General features: G+C 39.3%; 1 protein-coding gene across 2 annotated transcripts in view; it reads left to right on the top strand.

The window, feature by feature from the left end:
* Positions 1 to 26,322, top strand: part of adck1 (aarF domain containing kinase 1) — a 900,828-nt gene extending 874,506 nt beyond the window's left edge. For both annotated transcript variants that reach the window (XM_039741371.1, XM_039741370.1), the window contains 2 exons: positions 956 to 1,149; positions 24,929 to 26,322. In XM_039741371.1, coding sequence (XP_039597305.1) covers positions 956 to 1,149; positions 24,929 to 25,097 — 363 coding nt within the window. In that variant the 3' untranslated portion in view covers positions 25,098 to 26,322. The remainder of the gene's footprint in view (positions 1 to 955; positions 1,150 to 24,928) is intronic.
* The last annotated feature ends 317 nt before the right edge of the window (positions 26,323 to 26,639 follow it).

The following is a 26,639-nucleotide window of genomic DNA, read 5'->3' as shown; positions in this document are numbered from 1 at the left end:
CAGTTTCTTGTGCAGAATGGAAAACTCACTTCTGAATCTGCATCTGAAAGTTCTTAAGCATCTTCGCACCTTGAGCGGACAGTCTTACATCAGCACATCGCGTTTTGGCAAGGGATTTCTTGACACTTTGCAAAATGGCCGGCCAAAGTAGCATATACACTGGTCATTTCTAGTAATTCAGACTTTGGCCACACCTCTCGGCCAAAATGCGAAATGGCCGGCCAATTCGGGTACTGGCAGAACTTCGGGTTTTGGCCATAACACATACATTGTTTAACTTGTTCAATTTTGCTTGCTGCTATTAGAGATTTTAATAAGCTTTGATGCAAATCACTTACCTTGAACATAAAAATGTTAGAAAATGTTTGATGAGAGCAGGTCATTCAGCCCAAAAAAGCTCACCAATCCTATCTTCTTAATTGTTCCAAATTAACATCAAGTCAAGTTTTGAATACCCCAGAGACCTATTCTTTACTGCACTACTTGGTCACTTAGTTCTTACAAATGTCTATAATTCTCTGTGTGAAGAAAAACATCCTAATATTTGTGCGAAGTTTACCCTTAACAAATTTCAGACTGTGCTCCCATGTTCTTGTTGAATTTATTTTAAAGTAATAGCCGGGTTCCACTTTACTAATTCCTTTCATAATTTTAAACTTTTCAGTCATGTCACCTCTTAATTTCCATTTGTTTAAACTGAAAAGGTCCTTTAATCTCTCCTCATAACATGTGTTATGTCTTCTTGGAAGACCGGAGACCAAGACTGCACACAGCACTCCAGGTGCAGCGTCACTAGTGTGCTAACCTTCCCTGACTTGTACTCTACACACCAGGGCGCTATGTAACCTAACATTCTTCTTAATGGCTTCTCATCACTGTCTGGCAGTTGATAGTGGTGAGTCTAGTATGACTCCAAAGTCCTTCACTGTGACATTCTTGTCTTTGCATTCTGCAGGACGTGGAAATTCGAACAAATGCTGCCCAGTATCTTCCTCAGATTAGCACCCTCCTGAATAAGGTCCCTCGTCAAATGCTGCTACTTTTCAAGACGAATGACCTTCTGCGTGGCATTGAAACAACACTGCAGACACGGGCCAATGCAAGCTCTTTTATCAATATGTCTCGCTGCTGCATCAGGGCTGTGGCCAGGTAAGTATTGTTTCTTCAGCCTTTCCTTAATGTTTAAGATGTTTAAACCTGTTCAGGACCTGCTCTTCATCTATACACTGAAACAGAATTTCAGTTTTCCTTGTGGTATTTGGCTAAACCCGTTAATATTTAATATTTGAAGAGAATATATATCTTTAATAGTAGTGCTCTTCTATTGATGCTGATGCTTAATGTTCTGCCTTTTGTGTCCTAATACACTATCCAGTTCCCTACACTAAAAAAATATATCTATACTAATAAAAGGCAAAGGCCTCACTGACTGACTGACTGACTCACTCATCACTAATTCTCCAACTTCCCGTGTAGGTAGAAGGCTGAAATTTGGCAGGCTCATTTCTTACAGCTTCCTTACAAAAGTTAAGCAGGTTTCATTTTGAAATTCTACGCATAACGGTCATAACTGAATCCTACCTACGTACATATATACAGCCATAGCCTGCAGCTTGGTCGCCGTGTGAGGCGCAGTTGCGCCCCTCATCACCACGCCTCCCACGTAGTTGGCTGCCTGCCTATATTGCGTCCCCCATCCCCACACCTCCCGCGTAATTGAGTGCCTGCCCATATAAGGCTGTCCGTCAGCAGCAATCCAATAGACATGCTACCGCTAGGAGGTGTTTGTCATGCCTAAGATGAATACTATTTTTGCTAGATACAAGTTTAGTGAGAAGACGCAAGGTATAAACAAGACTTCTCATCACTTTGTAACGGAGTTAAAATTGCTGGTAAAGGACTGTGCTTATGCAAATGAAGATCAGATGGTCAGTGATAGAATAGTGTTTGGCACAAACTCAGCAAAAGTGCGAGAGAAACTTTTAAGTGCCGGGTCTAAACTAACATTAAATAAAGCCGTGGACATCACAAAATCGCACAAGATATTCGCGAGATACAAGTTTAATGAGAGGACGCAGGGTATAAACTAGACTTCTCATCACTTTGTAACCGAGTTAAAATTGCTGGTAAAGGACTGTGCTTATGCAAATGAAGATCAGATGGTCAGTAATAGAATAGTGTTTGGCACAAACTCAGCAAAAGTGCGAGAGAAACTTTTAAGTGCCGGGTCTGAGCTAACATTAAATAAAGCCGTGGACATCGCAAGATCGCACAAGATAGCAAACCTTCGATGCATGTACTCCGAGCGGCTCACGTGATCTGACTGTGAACTCAGTACGCAGACAAAAAACAAGAGCTCCAAAGAGCGCTGAACAAAAACGCATTACACAATTGAGAAGGCAGCAAAATAATATGAAGCGAGTGACGCATACCAGCATATTCATAAGTATAGCTACTGCGGAAACAAAGCACACGGTGGAAAAAGTCAATGTCCAGCTAAAGGAAGACAGTGCAAACAAAGATGAGATGGTCAGGGATAGAATAGTGTTTGGCACAAACTCAGCAAAAGTGTGAGAGAAACTTAAGTGCCGGGTCTGAACTAACATTAAATAAAGCCGTGATCATCACAAAATCGCACAAGATATTCGCGAGATACAAGTTTAATGAGAAGACACAGGGTATAAACGAGACTTTTGATCACTTTGTAACGGAGTTAAAATTGCTGGTGAAGGACTGTGCTTATGCAAACGAAGATCAGATGGTCAGGGATAGACTATTGTTTGGCATAAACTCAGCGAAAATGCGAGATAAACTTTTAAATGCCAGGTCTGAGCTAACCTTAAATAAAGCCGTGGACATCGCAAGATCGCACGAGATAGCACAACCACAGCTGAGAACCTTCGATGCATGTACTCTGAATGGGTCACATGAACTGAATACAAACGCAGTACGCAGACAAAAAGCAAGAGCTGCAAAGAGCGCTGTACGAATAACGCATTACACAATTGAGAAGGCAACAAAAGAATATGAAGCGTGTGACACATACCAGCATATTCATAAGTGGAGCTACTGCGGAAACAAAGCACACGGTGGAAAAAGTCAATGTCCAGCTAAAAGAAGACAGTGCAAACAAAGATGAGATGGTCAGGGATAGAATAGTGTTTGGCATAAACTCAGCAAAAATGCAAGAGAAACTTTTAAGTGCCAGGTCTGAGCTAACCTTAAATAAAGCCGTGGACATCGCAAAATTGCACGAGATAGCACAACCACAGCTGAGAGCCTTCGATGCATGTACTCCGAATGGCTCACGTGAACTGAATACAAACGCAGTATGCAGACAAAAAGCAAGAGCTCCAAAGAGCGCTGAACAAAAAACGCATTACCCAATTGAGAAGGCAACAAAAGAATATGAAGCGTGTGACACATACCAGCATATTCATAAGTGCAGCTACTGCGGAAACAAAGCACACGGTGGAAAAAGTCAATGTCCGGCTAAAGGAAGACAGTGTAAAAAATGTGGTAAATTGAAGCACTTCGCTAAAGTTTGCAGAACTGGGAAAGGTAAACCCGTGCATGCAGTGTGTGATGTCTCAGATAAAGAGGAAGACGAGCGGTTTATTGATGCAGTAAGAAAGGAACAACCCTCTGACGCTGAACAAGCCTTTGTAGACATATCAATAAGAGAGCAAGGTGTAAAGCTTAAGTTTAAATTAAGTTCATAGACACGCTGCCGCTAAATATTCGCAGGCAAATCCACAACTTAATACCGGGAATGCCTGTTAAACATCTTAGATTCACGAGTAGCGATTTGGGTAGTGAACACTTCGATGAATGAAACCTGTTATCTTTACAATGGCTGACAAACACGGAACGTAACTTGAACACAATACATCCTCCAAATACGAACCTGATTGAAAGAAATAATGATAATCAAATCCTTGATTAAACAATTACATTGACAGTTATGTTACATTATTTTTAAAATGTTTCCTTTTCTTTTTCATAACTTCTTTAACACACTACTTCTCCTCTGCGAAGCGCGGGTATTTTGCTAGTATGTAATATAATGTAACAAATACATTTTGGCATTATACAGCATGACAACAGTGTGGAACTTTGTTATGCTAACTATTTTGGTGTCTACACTTGTATAGCCTTTGGGAAGTAATAATATCATTCTACAAAAGGCTGCATGGGAGTTGACTCTTACCTTATAGAGTACATGGAAGTAACTTAATTAACAAATTTAACAAAAATATATTAAAAAATGAGTAAAACAACAGTATGGGCATCACGGTGGTGCAATGTGTAGCGCTGCTGCCTCGCAGTTTGGAGACCTGGGTTTGCCTCCCGGGTCCTCCCTGCGTGGAGTTTGCATGTTCTCCTCGTGTCTGCGTAGGTTTCCTCCCACCTAGTGTGTGCTTGGTGTGTGTGTGTGTACCCTGCAGTGGGCTGGCGCCCTGCCCGAGGTTTGTTCCTGCCTTGTGTCCTCTGTTGGCTGTGATTGGCTCCAGCAGACCCCCGTGACCGAGTAGTTAGGATAAAGCGGGTTGGATAATGACTGACTGACTGAAACAACAGTATAATTAGCATACAAAACATTAAAACAATGACATCATATATTCAGATTATTAGGAACACCTGCTTATCCATGCATTATGTGGCACTAGCACAATGCAAAAGCCATGCAGATACAGGTTTGGAGCTTTAGTTAATGTTCAAATCCAACAACAGAATGAGGAAAAAATGTGATCTCAGTGATTTTGACTGTAGCATGACTGTTGATGCCAGACGGGCTGGTTGGAGTATTTCTGTAACTGCTGACATCCTTTGATTTTCATGTACAACTGACTCTGCAGTTTACTCATAATAATGTACAAAGCAAAAAACATTGAGAGAGCAGCATTTCAGCACATGGAAACACCTTGCCGATGAGAGGGGTCAGAGGAGAAGGGCCAGACTGGTTCTAGCTGGCTGAAAGGCTACAGTAACTCACATAAGCCATCTGTACAACTGTGTTGAGCCGAACAGCATTTCAGAATGCACAATTCGTGGAACCTACAGCCCACTGGAAAGGAAAAAATGTTGCTGGGGGCTTTTTACTCCCCCACCATGCTAGATGGCAGCAGCCCTGGATATCAGTGCCCAGTGGGAAGCCGGCAGGGCATGCCGGGAAATATAGTCCGGCAGAGCAGCCCTGCTGGGGTCACTGGGTGCCTTTCTCCCTGTTATAATGGACTTTCACATGACCCGGAAGTGCTTCCATCAGGCAGAATTACTCCCGGGTCCTTAATAAAAGGGACCACACTCCCTTTCCCAGGCGAGTCGGAGCTGGGAGGACGGAAGGCAACAGGGCAGTGTGGAGGTGAGAGGAATTGTGATTGTAGAGAGAGAGAGAGAGATCACTTATGCTTTTGATACTTGTGGAGGATTAGCTGAATAAACCATCCTTTATTTGAACCTGGGACTTGGCGTGTGTGTTCGTGTTGGGGGTTTGGGGCTCAATGACACCCTGGTTTCCATCACAAGGGCTACAACAGCAGAGCGCCACACCAGGTCCCACTCTTCTCAGTTAACAGAAAGCTGCGTAGCAGGGCGCACACAGGCTCACCGAAACTGGATAGCTAAAGACTAAAAAACATAGCCTGGTCTGATGAATGATGAACCAATGGATCTTGGTTTTTGCTGAGGCACGCAGATGGTAGAGTCAGAATTGGTTGCAAACAGCAGAAATCCGAGAACCCATCTTGCCTTGTGTCATCAGTACAGGCTGGTGGTGGTGTAATGGTGTGGAAAATGTTCTCTTGGCACACTTTAGGCCCGTTAATACCAATCAATCATTGCTTGAATGCCAAAGCCTATTTGAATATTGTTGCTTACCATGTGTAACCCTTTTTGGCCAAAATATACCAGTCTGCTAATGGCTACTTCCAGCATGCTCATATACCATGCCACCAAGCAAAACATCATCTCAGATTGGTTTTATGAACATGGCAATGAGCTTATCGTTCTTCAGTGGCCTTCCCAGCAGAACATCTTTGAGATGTGGAGGTAGAACAAGAGTCTTGCAGCATGAATGTGCAGCTGATAAATTGGCAGAAACTGAGTAATGCCGTCATGTCTGCATGGGCTAAAATGTTAAAGGAATGTTCCCAACACCTTCCACAAAGAACTGAGGCTGTTTTGAGAGCAGACGGAGCCCCTAGCCGCTCCTAATAATTTGCTTAGTGAGTGAATGTATTTGTATCATACTATAGCTTATGAGCCCTGCAGTAGGCTGGCGCCCTGCCTGGGGTTTGTTCCTGCTTTGTGCCCTGTGCTGGCTGGGATTGGCTCCAGCAGACCCCCGTGACCCTGTGTTAGGATATAGCGGGTTGGATAATGACTGACTGACTACGCTTATGAACCCTACTTAAGCACCATAGTAACTTTTCTCTAAGAGTGTTACATCTGCCTGCAAATGCTGCACTTTTTCCATTCTTTTTTTAATCCTCTGTTCTATACAGTGACCCTCTAGGATGTAACAGTATATTAGAAGCACGTCCTGTGACATTTTAGATAATGTGTCCTAAAAGTCTGTAGTAATTGATTTACGGCTCCTGTTACAGTTATATTCCTGTAAGACAGATATTGTAATACACATGTAAAGATGCAATGGCTTCTTTGATAAACCTCATTCCTAAAAACAATGCAGGTTTTAGCTATTCTTCTCCAGATGATGGTGTTATTTATTTCCCCACTTTCGACAGCAAGCATTTACATTTCTATAGCGTTTAGCTAATTGTCGCTTTTCTTTAACCAGTGGAAATCATGTGAAAGTGGCTGAAATTAACATTCTGTGTTCTTTCCAGTTTTTATAACATTGCCATCTGTGCTGATTATTTTAGTCTTTTACTGCCTTTTCATCCAAGACCCTTAAGCTGATTGTTACATTGTATTCAACATAAATATGCACAGTCTATGAACGGTTTCAATTCATGATGCAAATTCAAGGCCTAGGAGGAACCTTTTAGCTAATGAGGTTAGAAAGGTTATTGACTTATTACGAGTTGATTATGATGTGGCATTGCATCAAAAAGTGACATTGGCAATTTGTGTCCTTTTATTCTTTGCGCTTAGATCATTGTATGTTTAGATTTGTTAAACATTTCCGACAAAACCCTCACTGAGGGATGCAGAACAATGCCAGCCAGGCTCCATCCATTTTCCATTTAGTCTTTGCGGCTTGGCTTGGTTAATATAATGGCTAAATCCTCACCACCAATATCTGCACAGAGCACTGCTTACAGCTCTTTTCTTTTTGCTTACTTCGGTTGAGGTTGGTGATTAAATACGAACACCAAAACCAGGGCTGGACTCTATCGGGACTTTATATTGATTTGCTGATTATTGGAATTCCCTAAGAAATTAGTTTGCTTTCTATAAACATAATACTGCCTTTGAAAAAGAGATTAACATGAAAATGAAAAGAGACTCCTGTTTAACATAACATATCTGAGAAGCATCAGCTGCAAGGCAGGAGGAGGCCCTAGACATGGCACCAGGCCATCACAGACGTCTATTTATACCTGCCTTAAATAAAACAACTTTTTAATTTTATGAATACTCAAAACCTGCCCAGTTCTATACGGAGTTCTTCATTTTGTTTCCTCTTCCCACTCAATGACATCCAACAAGTTCTTATCATTCGGGGTCATTTTTGCTAAATCGCTTGTAATTCGACCTCTCCAAATTAGAATCATTGCTGTTATTGAACTATCTGGAGTATAAACACATGTTTGGTCTCTTTGTAAAGGTAACATTCTCTAGTTTCACCCTTAGTAGTCAGAATCACTGTAGGTGTGACTGATCAAAAGTTATGCACATTAGAACTCACAAAAAAAACGAATTTTTTTGTTCTCGCCTAAGTTTTTTTATGAAAATAAAGGAAAATAAAGCTGCAGTAGGTAGGTGGGGACAGAAACACACTATGTACCAACAGAATAACTTGTTGACTACTCACATTTCAAATTTGAAAAGAATACCTGTCAAAATGACATTTTTTACACCAGTTTTTATGTGGGCATGCCCAGGGGCTTTTTAGAGGGACCATTATCCACATTTTGGAACGTATGGAAAAAGTGTAATAACTTTTGAATGCTTCAACCCACAGATATCAATGAGGGCTCTACTGAAAGCTTACACCTAAAGGAATCTATATCTACACACAGTGTCACTCTATTAGTTATGGAAATTCATGTTCCATAATAAAAACAATAAAAATACACATTTCTATATAAAAATAGTCAATACAAGTTATGGGCCAAAAATATATTTATATTTTTATTTTTACTTTTTTTTATAAAATGCACACAAACTATATATATTTCTTTTACAAACTGTTACAACACAGCTCAGCGTTTTTCCATGTGCCACTTGATGGCAGCAATCACTAGCAAGCAGAAAGCACAAGGGCGTGGCACGTCGCTCTCTGCCATTACACGTCCCGTGTGCCGGTTGAATACTTTCGCAGCGTACATGCATCTATTATTTAATCGAGCGTTTATTTACGTTTAAACTTCTACTTTTATTCATATTTAAAATGCGAAAAACTTGGCGAAATCACAATAAACAACCACGCACCAACTCTGCAGACTGGCACAAATGCCACCTTCACGCAGCTCCGATCGTTTTGTTTACAAGTTAGTATGGCAAGTTACATATCAAAATGCTCGGCTGCTCATTGGCTGTAAGTTTTGAGTGTCAGTCACAGTGTCCAATCAAACTGGTAGATTCTACCAGAGTTTGAAGCAGACGTCATCATCTAAGCTTTCTGTGACACTGGTTGGCTATACGAGGTGCCAGTCAACCCCAGACCCATCGTAATTGGCCAACTTAGGTGTCTTTCGAAAGCTAACACTTCCGTGTTTCATGCGGTAGCATGGTTATCGCCGACAGAAACAAATTACGTCTAATATGAGCAATATAAGTGAAAAAAAATTACTTAGGTGGTCTCAAGTTATGAAACGTTTTCTGGAGTTTTTGTCCCTTTGAGAATATATCGTGTGTTTTGGACCTAAATCGTTTTACTGGATTATATTCGCTGGAGCCTTACGGACACAATGGGATCAATACTGCTCGGAAATATTGATGTTTGACTTGCAGGGGGTCTTCAAAGGTAGGCACAGTCAACTCTTAAAAGTATGTACTTCTCTGTAAAAAAGGCTTTAGTGTCAGTGCTGTGGTTGTTGTGTGTCAAAATGGTTTATATCATCGGAAAGACGAGACTTTGAAGTTTCATTTGATGGGTAGGGTGTCGGATGGGCATGCACACATTACTGTAACGTTTTTGAACCGTTGTTATGTCCCGGGACCGGTACGTGTGCGCGTTAAGAGGTTAAAGTTCATAAAAAAAATCATCAAGACCATTTTATACCCATTTGGTCACTTTATGCACCAATCCTATTGTACAGAGCAGTGGTTCTCATCCTTTATTCCTCCAAGGCACCCCCAGTGGACCACGTGAACATGTGAGGGTCCCCCTACATAATATTTCCCCTCCTGTATTGACTCAAGATGAGATGATAAAGCTTTAAATGAAAAAAAGATCGGGAGAAAACAGGCAAAATTCAAAACCACAAAAGATAGCCGCCATGTTTAAAATGGAAACCAAAAAAGACAGGTGCCCTGTTGCATAGAAATCAAATCTCTTAACCAGAAAATGAGGAGTTTGCAAGCAGGAATAGACAAAGCTAAACACTGCAATGCATGCCAGCACATATCCTAAAATCAGATACACCAGAACGGAAAGTGCCGGTCATTACGGTGTTGCTCAAAATGGCGTCACACATCGTTTACTCCCTGGGGATTCTGGGAGATCACTGTCAACAGTCGACGTACTACTAAAAACAATGCAGCAGTGCAACAAGAGTATTACACTACAAAAAATGAAATCTAAGCACGAAGAAAAGTATTTCAATTGTGACATTAAGTCAAGACTGCTGTCACCGTCCTGCTCCACTGACAGACTGAGGAGACCCCACACTATGCGACTCTTCAATTCCACCCGGGGTGGGTAAACGTTAACATTATTCAAAGTTATTGTCTGTTATACCTGCATTGTTATCACTCTTTAATTTAATATTGTTTTTATCAGTATGCTGCTGCTGGAGTATGTGAATTTCCCCTTGGGATTAATAAAGTATCTATCTATCTAGTATTCAATATTGTAAGAATTATTAAGGAAATTTAAAATTTATGATTGTTTATCTTTAAGAAATTTTGTCAAGTAAATTTCTTACCCCAAAGCAAAACTCCCATTTAAACTTTTTTTATATTTAGTTTTTGCATATGCATTTTCGTAGTGTAAACTTTGTAAATATTGCATAATGCAAAACAATTATTAAAAACCCTAATCCTCTGGGTCCAAAACCCCATATTTCATGTACAACACATACAGTATTTAGACCTCATAGGGAAGGCAACAAAAATGAAAGAAAATTGCACGTTATTTCAAGTGCTGCTTAGACAAAGGTACTTGTTTTTGAGCTTACATTTTTTAACAAAATTATATTTGCTGCTCCTGGTGTTACACTAATGGGCGGCACGGTGGCGCAGTGGGTAGCGCTGCTGCCTTGCAGTTAGGAGACCCGGGTTCACTTCCCGTGCCCTCCCTGCGTGGAGTTTGCATGTTCTCCCCGTGTCTGCGTGGGTTTCCTCCCACAGTCCAAAGACATGCAGGTGAGGTGGACTGGCGATTCTAAATTGGCCCTGGTGTGTGGGTGTGATTGTGTGTGTCCTGCGGTGGGTTGGCACCCTGCCTGGGATTGGTTCCTGCCTTGTGCCCTGTGTTGGCTGGGATTGGCTCCAGCAGACCCCCATGACCCTGTGTTCGGATTCAGCAGGTTGGATAATGGATGGTGTTACACTACCTGTATGTTAAAACATAATGCAAAGTTAAAAAGCGATTTCAAAAACAGTTTTTATTCAATATGGTTTTTTTTTACTAGTGAGTGAATTTCTTAATCATCATAATATCAGAGATTTGCAGGTGGATGAGCCTATGGTGTCCTGGATAATGGACTATCCGACTAACTCCTCAATCTTATTGGGTGTTTTGATAAAGGCAATGAAACAGAGGAGAGGATTCTGGTGGAGAACTTGGTTTCTTGGTGCTGAAAGAATTGTCTGTAACTTCAGGGTGTGGATGTAGAGGTTGGCTACTCCTAGGAGTACTTGGGGGTCCACATTAATGACAGTTTGGTCTGGTCTCAGAACACAGGAACTATATAAGGAAGTGCAGAGTGGTCTCTCTTTTTTAGGAGATGGTCTGTGATGGCCAGTATGATTTTCTAGGCTGTGGTGTACTGGTCAGTATCATCACTTCAAGAGAGGCCCACTAAATGAACCGGTGAATTAAAATGTAGGCTCAGTAATTGGGTGCACTCTGAACCCCCTGGCAGTAGAAGCAAAGGAGACAAAACAAAACTGAGCTCCATTATGAACAATGCAGCACATCCTCTCTCTGACACACTAACATTGAGAACTTTCAGCTAACAAATTATCTATCTACACGAGTAGGAATTTCTTAAATAATAACCAGTAATTACCAAAATGAAGAATTTGTCAGAATTTGTCACTGCAGATATTTTTGATAACAACAAAAGCTGTTCACTACTCTCTTGGCATACGTATTAGTTGTTAAGCATAAAATTATTATTTTATAATATATATATATATATATTATATATATATATTTCTGAAAATACATTTTTTTTTTTGTAACTTAAATACAGAAGCTACTTTGTTTCCTCTGGATTCAGTTGAAAAGACAGCAGAAATGAGACAACATCACATAGGGTGTTGGCAGCAGTCAAGTTAATCACTAAAGGGTGGGCAGCCCAGACACCTGTGCTGCTTTAAAAACTGAACTCGGCTGTGGCATGTGTGAAGTCGTCCTGCCATCTCCTTTATGTGTCTCATCTTTGGCATCATGCTAAAACACTATAGGTCTTTATGACAGTAAGGAAGGTCACCGTTCTTTCGATTTTTCTTCATGGGACATTACAAGCAACCTTTCTATCTACAAATTAGTAATATAGCTGCAGTATATAGGAAATGAACATTAAATGGGAGTCTACAAAACTGTGCCATGTGCAACATATTGTATTGACCCAGTACTTGGACTGGGAAGAGGATACAAAACAAATTATTTAAATAAACAAAAAACAAACACAGTATACGGCAATAATTAATGAATGCTACTGAACTGGAAACCATTTACATGTAAATATAATGCCCTCACTGTATGCCCAAACTGCTAAAGTACCATCTAGAACCTTTTATCTGATTCATCGCTTGCTCCTCTAGTTATGGCCTTCTACTTGCCCCAGGTCACACCACCACAATCACTGTTCACTTTCTACATTTAAACCACTGCATGGCCAACAATGACCACGTTGCTATTTTTTCCACAGGCAGAATTCACCCTGACTATACACCGTTTCAATCGAGACAATATGCTCACAACTGCACCTGCTGCCCTTCCAAAAGAAAAGTCTCCCAGCAATTCCAGCCCAGTCCTTCATTATTTCACCCACTTCTAATGCCACCCTCACTACATATTTGGGTCTGTCCAGCTGATGCTCTGATATTCTGAGCGCTAAGTGGTAATCATTTCATTGCTTATTTTACCCAAGGATCCAGGGCATACAGCTTTGGATCATAAAACACTAGTAAATTTTCATTACATTTTGCCCGAACATACTCTGCTAACAACTACTCTTGTGAAAACTTTATTAACTTTATCACCAAAATAGCATGAATTCCATGGAAAATGATTTCATGAAGCTCGTTCACATAAAACATTAATGCAAACTTACAACATAAGGAAAACAATAAGAAAACAGTAGCTGTCATTCTCAGAAAGCGCTCGAATACTTAGACATCTTTATCAAACTAATGTTGGAAACTCGTAAAGATTGAGACGTTAAGTTATGTGAAATCTGCTAGTTCTGGGCTTGTTTGATTGGAGCATTTACCAGACTGAAAGTGCGTGAGAGTATGGTGGACAAGTGTGACTAGTTAGTTAAGTTCTTCTGTGAAAAAGCAGAATGAATCCATAGAGGAGGCAGGGTAACAAATGATTTTAGAAGCAGTGCACACCACTCTCCCTGGTCAGTTCCTGCTCTCAGAGGACATACTGCCATAGAAAATCATGATGGAGAAGGTCATAACTCTTTTAGTAGTGGAGCTACAGGAAATGATCATTGTCTTTATTTCTCTCAGAAAGAACATCTTCCAGTGGTTGACTTTAACGGCTCTATTCAATAAGGGTGTGCACAAAAAGGCGAACTTCAAAAGGGCGCAGCGAATAAAGGCTTGCGTAAATAAAGGTGAGCTTCAAAAGGGCGACCTCAATTGAGCGCGGCAAATAAAGGCGTTCGTAGATAATTTAGTTCAAATGGCTCTGTAATATGTGAAGAGCAACAAAGGTGCAGATCTACTCGTAGTCGAAGGCTACACATTCAGAAAGGAGAAAAAAGGAAATGCACTGAATATAGGATTGGAAAATGTTTGTTTCGCTGTCATACCAAAAATGGTTTATTCGTCAAGAGAACATCTACGCACAACCATGTTCCAGATGTGGCGAAGATCGAAACAAGGAAAGCAATAGTGGACATCAAGCAACGAGCAACTTATTCTACTGACAGACCGCAGGAACTCGTGGCTACAGCAACCCAAGGTCTGTCATCAGCGGTCGTTGGACAACTTCCTGTTTTTCCTGTGACATTGCACATAATCTACAGCTTCAAGTGTAACACAACAATGAGTAAGAGCAGAAAACAACGAAATATAGAGAGCTTTAGAAATAGTTTGTTAGAAGTTCATGCATTAATTAATTGGATGTTTTAATATTCTTGCTTTCGCCTTTTTATACGTTCAATCATTGCCTTTATCTAATAAATATTCTGTAATATTTTTGTTGCGTTTGCCTTTATTCGCTGTGCCCAATTGAGGTCGCCCTTTTGAAGCTCGTCTTTATTTACGCGCCCTTATTGAAGGATACCAACTTGAACAGATACACTGACCATCCATATTAGAGTACTGCCAAATGATGGCACCTAGGAACTTGAAATTCTCCACTACCACCGCAACCTGGCTATCGATTTTTAAAAGTATGGGGGAGTTGTTTGCCATATTTAAAGTGCCTCACTGTTTTTCTTTTGTTGTTGTGACATTTGATTCCAGATTATTAAGACTCTATCAGTTTGTATCAGTTCATGTATGGAGACTCATCATAATTTGTTTTAAACCCTTAAGACTGGTAACTTCATCAAACCTTACCATTCTTACAGACTCTGTGCTGTTATCTAACAGCCAGGGTTTGTTACCTGGCTTATGTGAATATTCTTTTTTATTTTTGTTTTTAAATTATTTTTCATGTACAATTTTTGTTAATATTGTTTTAGTTAGATGTTATTCACTATTTTTTTTTATTGTCCATGTTGATTTGTGGTCTTGGATTTATTAGCCTTCGGTTGCCTTTATAGGCATACCTCTGACTTTTTTCCAGTTTTTGTACTTTTCTTCCTTATTTAAATAAACTATGTATAATTTAAAACCTTGTTTGCATTTGTCTTTTCATACAAAGGTTTATGTTAATCCTCTGTTTTGAAGGGCATTTTTGTATATTTTTAAACATTGAAGTTGTATCTTAAAGGTCTTAATCAATTTCCTTGGTTTTGGATTTGTACACCACATCTGTCTGCGGTGGGCTGGCGCCCTGCCTGGGGTTTGTTTCCTGCCTTGCGCCCTGTGTTGGCTGGGATTGGCTCCAGCAGACCCCCTGTGACCCTGTAGTTAGGATATAGCGGGTTGGATAATGGATGGATGGATGGACCACCTCTGTCCAGTTAAGTCTGGAGCCTAGCTGCCTGGGATGAGGCCATATTTAGGCAGGCTAGTTAGGGTCCTGGCCTGCTTTATGGATCCTTTAGGATGCCTTTTAACCCTTTGTGCCATGTCCATGTCTCCTTTTCCTAACATTTGTATGAAACACAATCATTTGTGTGTAAAAAATTAAGTGGTGGTAACACAGGGTGACCTCACAGTTTGCCCGATATATGGGTGTAACATGAGAGATGTTGTTCTTCAGGATCACCACTTTACTTTGTCTATTATGCATTATGCACATTATGTCTATTATTATGTCTGTCTTTTTAAGTGAACCTATGTTTGTTGTTCTTTGTCAGTGGAACCCCAGGAGGTAGGGCCACCCTGGCATCACCACTCCTGGGCCCTCCCTCTGGCTATTTGAGTCAGCTAAAAAGGCTCAGAGCAGAAGATAATTCGGTTTATTGTGGAGTTTCTGTAAGTATTTCTGTCTATTCTGATTTATTGTTTTATTTTTTTTTAACTCTCACCTTATTTTCTTGGATACTGCCTAAAGATTGTGTATTGAGACTTGGCGACTGAGTTGAATTTTAGGCACATCCTGTTTGCATTTTTGTACTCTATTGAACATTTTCTTTTATTGTTCTATTTTTGATAAATACATTTTTTTTATGTATAAAGTTATGGTGGCACTTTTTTTTTGTTTTCACAAGCTGGGGGTTGACAGTTATCCTCCCTCCTCTAGGCATTTTTGATACGTTTGTGGACATTTTGTGCTGTTTTGCCAACTAGCTGAGTTATGGTGAGCTTCCTCTAGTTAATCAAGGTTCTATCCTGCTTCTGTGCTTATTCATGGAGGCCTCACACCATTTTTGAAGACCCGATTTCATGGTGGCCAGCTAACCAAAGCTGGAGAAGAACAATAATATAAAAATCAGAGCTATACTTAGTTATTAAAGAAGTTCCAGACACACATGCAGAGTGATACTTGATCGAAAATCAGCAGGAACCCCAACAGCATTCTCAACTTCAGTCTATGTTAATTCATAACTGCCCCTGTACCTCATTCAAAACTGTGCAGCTGGTTCAAAAACATGTCATATATTTTTGGAAGGTGAACTAAAAACTTTAAATCTAGCATGTTTCCATGAATATTGGTCACCGATTTTTCAAGAACATTTTTAGTGCTACAGTTACAGTTCATACTGTATAAGAGCAACATGGGGCCGTAGCATGACAAAGAGATCTTATTATTATCAGAGCTGGCTTAAAAAAATCTTATAAGCTTATAAAAAAGGAGAGTGAAAAATGCTTTCACAGAAGCCTGGAAATTTTCGAAGGAGCTTAATGAAGTAAATCCAAAGCAGTACATTAATGATAATATGGATAACAGGGCCAAAGGTCAAGAGCAGAACGCTTATACAGTGTAGATATACAACAAGGGAGCCACAGTTTCCTATTTTTTTTACTTAAATAAAAACAGTTCAGTAGAGAGTGGCAGCTGCAGAAGAAATGTTACTGAGTCACTGAAAACTACACACAAATATGACTGTCAGCAGCAATACAGCTGGCCAGGTGTGCATAGATCTGATAGAAAAGAACCGCAGTGTAATTACCAGAGACATGGCACCGGCTGACCTGTCCATGCTATTCGAATCAAAGTCACGTTTGGTCTGTACTTTTCATTCCAATGTCACCGTCCAAATGCTTTTAAGGAATGAATATTCCAGTATAATCACTCTGAACATATACACTACCCCTAGTGTATGAATCTAATGTGCTGCAAAACACAACACAAAAACAGCTTTTCTTTATTTCCTTTCTTTTTAAATTTCCCTTTCGATTGCTAGTGAGACATCAAGCTCAAGTAGTGCAAGAATTCTAATATAATGGTTACATATGGCAAATAAAATGTGAACATGAACATTTCCAGCATCATCAATAACTAATCAATCCACTGATGCATTTTCTGAATCCGCTTTCACAATCAGGGTCATTCTTAGCAGTTTGGGGGCCCTACGCAGTTCAGAAATGTGCAGGCTTCGGATGGGTTGGGGTTCCGGGGGGATAGAAGCTCAGGAAGGTGTTCCAATAAAACGTCCGGAAAAGAACGATAAAATTTAGGATCAGGAGGGTATCTTGACAAACAACGTGAGGGACTGGCACAGATGGCTGCAGTGCCAGGAGCCCCAGGCCCACAGCCCGACAACAAAAAAAAAATTGTAAGTCAGGGCCGGGTCAGGGCCCTACGCGGATCCGTAGTTCACGTATGCCAAAGAACGTTCCTATCAGAATGATCAGAAATGAAGAGCATTAGCTTGTTCTAGTGCCAGTGGCCACAAGGCAGGAATCAGCCAAGGATGGGGTTATTTAAAGAGCTAAAATATCTCAAAGAGAGATGTATAAAAGCAAAGATTATAATTTACAATTATAAAGTGAATGAAACTAAATGTGCATGTGTCACAATTTATGAAATTTGTTTATTTATTATTCCATTCCTGGAGTCTTAGAGACGTAATTTATACCTTGTAGAATTAATTTCTGTGGTTGTTATATTTTTGTAGCTCTTCAATCAAAAGTTTACCTATTTGGTAACACTACATTAAGTGTCCATAATTACACTGTAACTACTATGTAATTACCTGTATAAGTACAGTGTAACTATGAGTTATTAATCCGTACTTACTGTGTAATACAAAGTAATGATATAGTTAATTACTCAGTTGTCACTGTTATTCCACAGTTAATATAATTACAATGTAATAATTTATCACTGATCCAAAAACAAGCGTACATACATAGTTACATTGTATCTGTACTTTCAAAATGTAATAAAAACATCAGGGTATGTAACTACAATTGTGTAACAGATGTTCCATGGTCTGGGCAATTTTAATGGAGAATTGCAGTGATAGCTGCATAGGTTTTCGATGATATTTCAGGATCTATTTTAAATGGTGAAAACACCTTTGCAAAATGGTTAACGCTTTTGCCTCACAGATTCATTATCCTGAGATGGAATTCTGTCTGGAGATGTGTGTGTAAAATTTGTACGTTCTACCCATGTCTCCCTATGTCTTATTCATGGGTTTTACTGCCACATCCCACGGACATGTACTGTAGGTTGCGTTACGTGGCCACATGTGTGAGAGCGTGACTGCTGGTATGTTTGTCAGTGGGCCTTGTAATGGGATGGCTCCCCATCATGGGCTGTTTCCTGCCTTGTGCTCGGTGATGCTTAGAATGGCTCTGCGACCCTGTGTACCTTGATTGAATGATGCAAGTTTGGCAGTGTTATGTTAGGGATGGGTATAATAATAGCCCAAAAAATTCAACGATAAATAGTGTAACACAACTACAAAAATGTGACAAATTCTTGATTTAAGCAAAACATGTCAAGGAGGTGGCCCTCTAGATTTTGGGAAAAAGCGTTAACCATTTTGCAAAGATGTTTTCACCATTTAGAAAAGATCTTGAAATCTCATCGAAAACCTATGCAGTTATCACTGCAGTTCTCCATTACAATTTCCCAGACCATAGAACATCTGTTATATAGTTTTAGTTACAGACCCTGATGTTTTTATTACATTTTGAAAGTACAGATACAGTAATCCCTCGCTATATCGCGCTTCGACTTTCGCGGCTTTACTCTATCGCGGATTTTAAATGTAAGCACATCTAAATATATATCACGGATTTTTCGCTGGTTTGCGGATTTCTGTGGACAGTGGGTCTTTTAATTTATGCTACACGCTTCCTCGGTTTGTTTGCCCTGTTGATTACATACAAGGGACGCTATTGGTGGATAGCTTAGATGCTACCCAATCAGAGCATGTATTACATATTAACTAAAACTCCTCAATGCTATAAGATATGTTTGCCGTGTGGTTCTTGATTGTTTGCTTGTCTCTGCCTCTCTCTCACCCTCTCTGACATTCTCTGCGCCTGACGGAGGGGCTGTGAGCAGAGGTGCTGTTTGCCTAGTGGATACGGACGCTCCTCTAAGAAATGCCGCTTTATCGCGGTGCTTCCAAAAGCACACTTATTGATTTTTTGATGGTTTGCTTTCATCTCGCTCTCTCTCTCTCGAACGTTCTCTGCGCCTGACGGAGGAGATGTGAGCAGAGGGGCTGTTTGCTTGGAAGATACTGAAGCTCCTCTAAAAAATGCCGCAGCAAACTTAAAAGCACACATATTGATTTTTTGATTGTTTGCTTTAATCTCGCTCTCTCTCTCTCTCTCTGACATTCTCTGCTCCTGACAAGCATTTCTTTGAAGAGAAGATATGTTTGAATTCTTTTAATTGTGATAAAGAACTGTCATCTCTGTCTTGTCATGGAGCACAGTTTAAACTTTTGACTAAAGGGTGTTATTTCATGTCTAGAGGGCTCTAATAATGTTAACAGTGTGGGAGAGTTTATAAGGGCTTAAAATATATAAAAATAACTACACAAACATATGGTTTCTACTTCGCGGATTTTCATCTATCGTGGGGGGTTCTGGAACGCAACCCCCACGATCGAGGAGGGATTACTGTACATAATAACTATGTAAGTACACTTGTTTTTGGATCAGTGATAAATTGTTACATTGTAATTATATACACTGTGGAATAACAATGACAACTGAGTAATTAACTATAGCGTTACTTTGTATTACATAGTAAGTACGGAGTAAGTTTATTTTCCTTATATTGAAACACCATTTTGTTTTCACATGGTTGCCATTTTCTGAGTTTGATGCTTGCCTTGCAAGGGCAATTGAAATCGCCACATACTAGCCCATCTTACCCGAGATTGAATAAACCAAAACTCTTTCATGCTGTTACTTTTGCTTCTCTACATATTGGCTTTTGATCCCCTGCTTTGTGTTTTTTAAACTTTAATTTTTGGTTAGTGATTAGGATTGGTTAAAGATCAGCTAGACTCTTTGGTATCCAAACCTGGCTCATTGTTTTGACTAAGTCTCAATCTTACGATCCTTTTCATTAAAATCTCTTCCTTTTCCGCTGTAGTAGATCAGCATGCACATTTATTATTGTTTCACAGCCAAATAAGATGTAAATTTAAAAAGATTTTTAAGGATTTTAAAATAAACGGGGAGAAACCTGTTGAGATGGTTTGGGCATGTCATGTGCATAATAATAATAATAAGAAGAAGAATTCTTTACATTTAGATGGCACTTTCCTCATAATTCGAAGCACTTTCATAGTTAGTGTGGAGCCACTTCAACCAGCACTAATGTGTAGCATCCTGCTGGATGATGCGACAGCAGCCATTACTGTGCCAGTGTGCTAACCACACATTAGCTCTTAGGTGGTGAAGTGTTGAGAGAGATAGCCAGTTAGAGACAGTGGATGATTAGGGGGCCAGAAGACCAGGCCATGTAGGACAATTTAGCCTGGACATCAGGATACAACCCTACTTTTTACGAGGGATGCCCAGGAATCTTTTATGACCACAGAGGCTCAGTGTCATCCACAGGATGAGGGGCATTTTTACAGCACAGTGTCCCCATCATAATAATAATTCATTACATAGTGCTTTTCTCAGTACTCAAAGCGCTATCCACACAGGGAGGAACCGGGAAACGAACCCACAATCTTCCACAGTCTCCTTACTGCAAAGCAGCAGCACTGCCACTGCGCCACCTGTGAGGACGCTCCTGGACGCCTCCCTGGTGAGGTGTTCCGGGCATGTTCAACCAGGAGGAGGCCCCGGGGAAGACCCAGGACAGGCTGGAGGGACTATGTCTCTCGACTGGCCTGGGAACGCCTTGGGATTCCCCCGGAAGAGCTAGAAGAAATGGCTGGGGAGAGGGAAGTCTGGGTATCTCTGCTCAAGCTGCTGTCCCCGCAACCAATCTCGGATAAGCAGAAGAGGATGGATGGATGAGTGTCCTCATCACTATACTGGGCCATTAGGGTCCACATTCAGACCACAAGGTAAATGCACCCTGCTGTCCTGCACATTTTATAAAGTTATGTAGATACAGATGTCACCAACTACACCTTCTGTAAGAATACACGATTGTGGCAAACTGTTATTATCTGGTAATTCACAATGAATTGGTTTCGTAATCACTTACAGTGAAATGCATGGATTCCAGCTTTACGTGCTTTTTTGGATTCCTGGAGTACGTCTCTAAACTTCTTCCAAGTTTAGTTTCAAGCTGTATAATTTGTGAAATGTTGTTGTAAACTAAGTTGCCAGACTCACAGATGGCTGCTATGACTGCAGGTCTTCATTTCCTCCAGTCTGCTGCCATATGTAAATGCTCAATTGTACTTCTTGGGTTAGTATATTTTGTTTTTTTCTTTGTTCTACTGCAAATATTAACGCAAATCTGTCTAGCCTTTTCAGTCCATTTAAAATACTGTGAAGATGTGAATTTCTGACACCATCCATCTCAAAGACATTCTTTTAAATGGCACAACATGAAAACAACAAGTAGAAATTAGGGAAGAGGTAACATCACTGACTCAAAGTAGGCTCAACACAAACCTGCTCTCACTGCGGCCCTTTAAGACCGAATTTACTCACAGCGGCTGTAGACTGTGTTGAAAAATGCACAAGATGAATTTTGATTAAAGTAAATGCCTTTTCAATGCTGGAAAAATTATATTAGGAATCCAATGTGGCATGTGGAGGCAATACTCTAAAAAGTCTGTCTGATTTTTACATCATCTTTAACTGCCGACAAGTCATTATTTTGAATACTCTGGATGTATGAATAACATATTAAAGTCACATTAATGGCTTTATGCTGTATCGATAAAAGTGCTATGCATTATGAATGGCAAAATCTACTTCAATTTCTCCTTTATGTTTTTTATTCTCGGCTCAATGTTGCATGTGCTGCAGTCTTTTCCATTTGTTGTATTATATGTACATCTAGTGAGGCATAATGAAAACGTAGCTGGTTCAAACATCTGTTCAATGGTGTTTAATCTGAAGATATATGAGCCCTAGATTTCCAGCAACAATATTGCACAGAATTTTCTACTTCTGTGACGAGACAGCTATTGTGGCTTTTTCTCAGCTAAACGTCCAAAGAAAGATGGCTTGATTGTGTGACTCTGGGTAAGTCACTGAATTTGTACAAGTAATGTGTTTTTTTTCTATTAAAACTATATGCAGTGTATTAAAATCAAATCATTCATATTTGTAAGGCAGGTAAGATTTCTATGTGCACACTTTTTTGCAACATATGGTTGTTGATGTGTGGTAGAATTCGAGTCTATTATCATAATAGCCAGATTCCCAACAGATGTTTTGTTTTATTTTTATTTTTTTTATTAATTTCTGTGTTTGAGTTTTCAAAAAACAGAATATAATGACACATTCTATTAATAATATAATTATAATATTAATTGCATAGTATTATCCTTTTTACTTTTAACACGTCCATTCATTTTCCTACCCTGAAAAAATGTGTTGCATAATCCACGTGTCACTTTTCCAGTTGTATGCTCAAAACATACAAATCACATGCTTTTTTTTTTTTTTTGCTAAAATATTGTTAAATATATATTTTTGGAAAAAAAATTCATAAATATGAAACTAAAGCCTCATGGGATTGCCTTTTTGAATTGCAGACAGAACTCTTGATCAACGAATGAGGTGGGTGGGTTTTCAATTCAAACAGTGACTCCCATGAGGCTTAAGTTTCCTGCTTACACAGTACATCGGGTAAGTGCCATAGAAAGCAAATTATCATTTTTTGGCGGTATAGTCCTTCATTATCAGTGTCTTTATAGTAGACAAATGAGTTTGTTTTAGAACTGACGTATGTTCTGGGGAAGAAAGTGCCAGTAATTAGGCAAGTTGTAGCCATCACAGAACTGGTTAAATGCTGTGAAAGTATCTTCAATATATACAATAAATCTCTAAGGGTTCCAATGCATGGCAAAAACTAAAAGCTGGATATTACAGTTAAGGGGAAATATTTGATTATTGTTGAGTGGCCAGCCGATGGTAATGTCTGTGAATCAAAGAGCCATTCACACCGAGTTTCGAGTTACTTGATTTTTGTCATAAGTACAATAGTTTGTGAATAATGGCACACACAAGAGAGCAAGTGTGAAAGGAACAAATACTAAAATCCTTCCCAGACTGGCAAAATCTGAATAACACTTAACTCTCACGAGAATCATTTTTGTGCAAAAATATTGCTTCTCATTAAGATACCTGGAACTTGGGAGATGGTGATTGTCTGTCCATTTTAGATCTTTGGAACAGTGATTTCCTCACGTGAAGTCATTTTTTATTTAATATAAATGAAATTATTCATCTGTTCGTCTAAAGTAACCCAAGATTTGGTTTTATAAATGAAAAAGGAAGGTAACTTTTGGAGAAATATTTTGATGGCATTCATTTTTCTTACCAATCCTACCTTTAAATTGAGCCAGTTGGAAAGGCCCTGCTTGAGGCTTTCTAGTAGAGCAAGACATTTTTTCTTGAACAGATCATTGAAGGTTTGTAGTAATTAAGAACCTAGATACGTAAATTTGTGTCACTTAACGAAAGAGATAAAATTCAGGCCGGAAAGTGATAGAATTCACAGAGCAAATTATATTTAGATCATCCTGAACCAGAAAAAATGTTGCTGTTAAAAAACAACGCTCAAATAGTGTCAAAGGCTCTGAAAAATCACAGTCTGTCTGAGTAGTATCAGAAACGTTTTCATTTTGAAATGTAGATGCATATTTTATTATACCTACTTAACTTTTATCGACATTTATCTAACTCTATATTTATTGTTCTAGTATCAGAAACACAGATGAAACCATTACTAGATAGGATGCCACTGCATTGAAAGCCATGCAATTGTAAAAATTTAGAATCACAAATTACCCTAAAACAGCGTTTCTCAACCTTTAAGTATTTGCGACTGTTTTGATCGCGCCCCCCCTAACATTTTTTTGAAATGTAGATGCATATTTTATTATACCTACTTAACTTTTATCGACATTTATCTAACTCTATATTTATTGTTCTAGTATCAGAATGTAGTTTAAGTTAATTTGTTTTGGTTTCAACAGACGTTTTTTTCATATTTTTGATTCTTGTTTTCTTTTTTTCGTATCTTCACGTCCCCTCTTTTTGTAACTTTGCACCCCACAGGTTGAGAACCACTGCCCTAAAATATCGTTGTTACTTGTCAGGGAGCCTGCATGATCACAGAAAAAATGTGTATCCTCTACACAGAAAGTTCTTGGATGACAGGAAATCAGAACCCACAGTGTTAACTACTGTGCCACCATTATTGCACTAGCGTTCACCATCATAAATTCTCATTACTAGTTATTGGACCACAATTTTTTTAATCCTTTTAGAGGTACATGGTTTTATCTTTTTTGTTTCTGAAAAGCTATAAATCATGGAAAATGTTGGAAGAGATGTCCACCCATTTGTTAATCCAATCCAGGAACTGTTTTTCCACATCTGTTCACCTCGTTTAGAATGTTCACTTTATCATTTGTGTATTTAAAATGAATTTTAAGTATAAAGTAGTAATTCAATTTTGTGATTCATCTCCTGGGTTTGTTTGTGTATAAATGCTATCTCTCTTGCTGAAACTGCACATTAATTTTCATTTATTCTTTTGAATGAATTAACATGAGAAAAGTATGGACTTAGATGAAGAAAATTAATCAAACTCAAGCACATGTTTATGTCAAATTTAGGAGCAACTATGGAGGTTGGTGGCAGAATTGGCACTCCAGCCACCATAAAAAAAAACCTCACATGGTTCCGTTTTGGTGCTGAGGCGTCACCCGCCACACTTGGGTCCCAAACCAGTTGTTTGTTGTGTGTGAAGGGTGCGGCAATGCGCTATCAGCGCATGCTCCCTCTCTCTATTTTAGTTGTAAGCTATAGAGATATTGATTATGATTATGTGTATGTGTATAGTAAACCTATGAAAAATGTGTCGTAAATAAGAAATTTGTCAATGGAACCAGCGTATAAAATTCCATGGGAATCATCTTGTGTTCTGTTTGGTTGTTATCATCTGCCTAACCCAACATTTCCTTCTCTTCTCTTTTAACAGACATGAGAAGAACAATTCTCGGACTCGCTTTAAGAAAATGCAGATTTCTTTTTCCGAAGTGTTTGCCCTCTGGCAAATTAATTTATATGAACTCCTTCTGTGGATTAAAGGGTCAAAGCTGGGCGATTGGATTGTATGCATTCTGAGTCAAATTCGCTGGAAACAATGAGCTGGAATCTACAAATTGTTTTGATCTCATTTAGACAAATCATGAGGATTTGACCACACATTTTATTCTTTTTTTTTTTGTGGGTTGTGGGTGGGTAGGACTGCTGGATTCTAATAAATGTTCATGTAATAAGATATAAAATGATGTTAATGGTTGCAAATTGTTATTTTGTTAAACACCTTAGGCATTTTTAGAATTCAAGAAAGCAAGTCGCAGCCATTGGTTTGAGAATCTATGTACAAAATATACCACATTTTAAAGGGTGTGAACCGGTACATGTTTCTTGTATAATGTTTGAATGTTGAGAATGTTGTTAAAATTGAGCACAGGAATTACTTTTCACAGATTTTAGAGCTGCTGTAACACAGCCCTAGGGTACCTGGGTTTGATTGTGTAATTTACAAGTCACCCTGCCCCATGTTCACATGATGTTTCTTGTGCTAAGTCATTTGCCTTCCACATCCCCAAGACATTAATGCTAAACTGCCAGCTCTGAACAGACCCGCCGTATGATTTTGCCTTGTGATATAGACTGAGGTCCTGTCCGGAGCCGCTTCCTGCCTTGCACTTGATAATGATGTAATAGTCTCCTAGAAACTGTATATTAGAAGAAACTAGTCCAGAAAATGCATAGATGTTTTCATTTGTACATCTTGTTAATCTTGTTTATAAGCTATTCATGGTATTTTGATAAACAAATTTACCTGCTAAAGTCAAGTGACAAAATTACACCTTTTCTGTTAGCAGCAAGACAAGCAGGCAGTGTCTTAGAAGCACCAGGAAATTAATCTTAGTCATACAGGCCAAAACCAGACAGCAACTATGGGGAAGGCAACTCATGGTCAGAAACAAGATAAGGACTCATAAACTAAGCAAGGACACTTCAGAAATTAGTGTAAAAGAACTTTTAATATACACCAGTGTAGATAGTGGATAAGTGAGGCCAGTTTGTAAAGTGTTGCATTGACAACACAATCCTGCATGACTTCTGGTGATACTTCACCGTTTTGTGCTAGCAACTGAACAAATTGTCAATGTCCATAAAAAACGAAATGGCATTACGGTAAAAAAAGTTCTGTCTTTAGAGTAAGGCTTCCATTAGGCAGAGATTGACTGGCATGGCAGACATGGATTTTACCCACAGAATATGTCAAGAAAAATGTATTACATTCAGGAAAAAGTTTTAAAGTACAGTAATCCCTCGCTATATCGCGCTTCGACTTTCACGGCTTCACTCCATCGCGGATTTTAAATGTAAGCATATCTAAATATATATCACGGATTTTTCGCTGGTTCGCGGATTTCTGCGGACAATGGGTCTTTTCATTTAAAGTACATGCTTCCTCAGTTTGTTTGCCCAGTTGATTTCATATAAGGGACGCTATTGGTGGATGGCTTAGAAGCTACCCAATCAGAGCATGTGTTACATATTAACTAAAACTCCTCAATGATATACGATATGCTTCCCCGAGCGGATTGTTTGCTTTTCTCTGTCTTTCTCTGACATTCTCTGCGCCTGACGGAGGGGGTGTGAGCAGAGGG

The sequence above is a fragment of the Polypterus senegalus genome, chromosome 18 (genome assembly GCF_016835505.1).
Source record: "Polypterus senegalus isolate Bchr_013 chromosome 18, ASM1683550v1, whole genome shotgun sequence".
Lineage (NCBI taxonomy): Eukaryota > Metazoa > Chordata > Cladistia > Polypteriformes > Polypteridae > Polypterus > Polypterus senegalus.
This window is presented reverse-complemented; position numbering and strand designations above follow the sequence as displayed.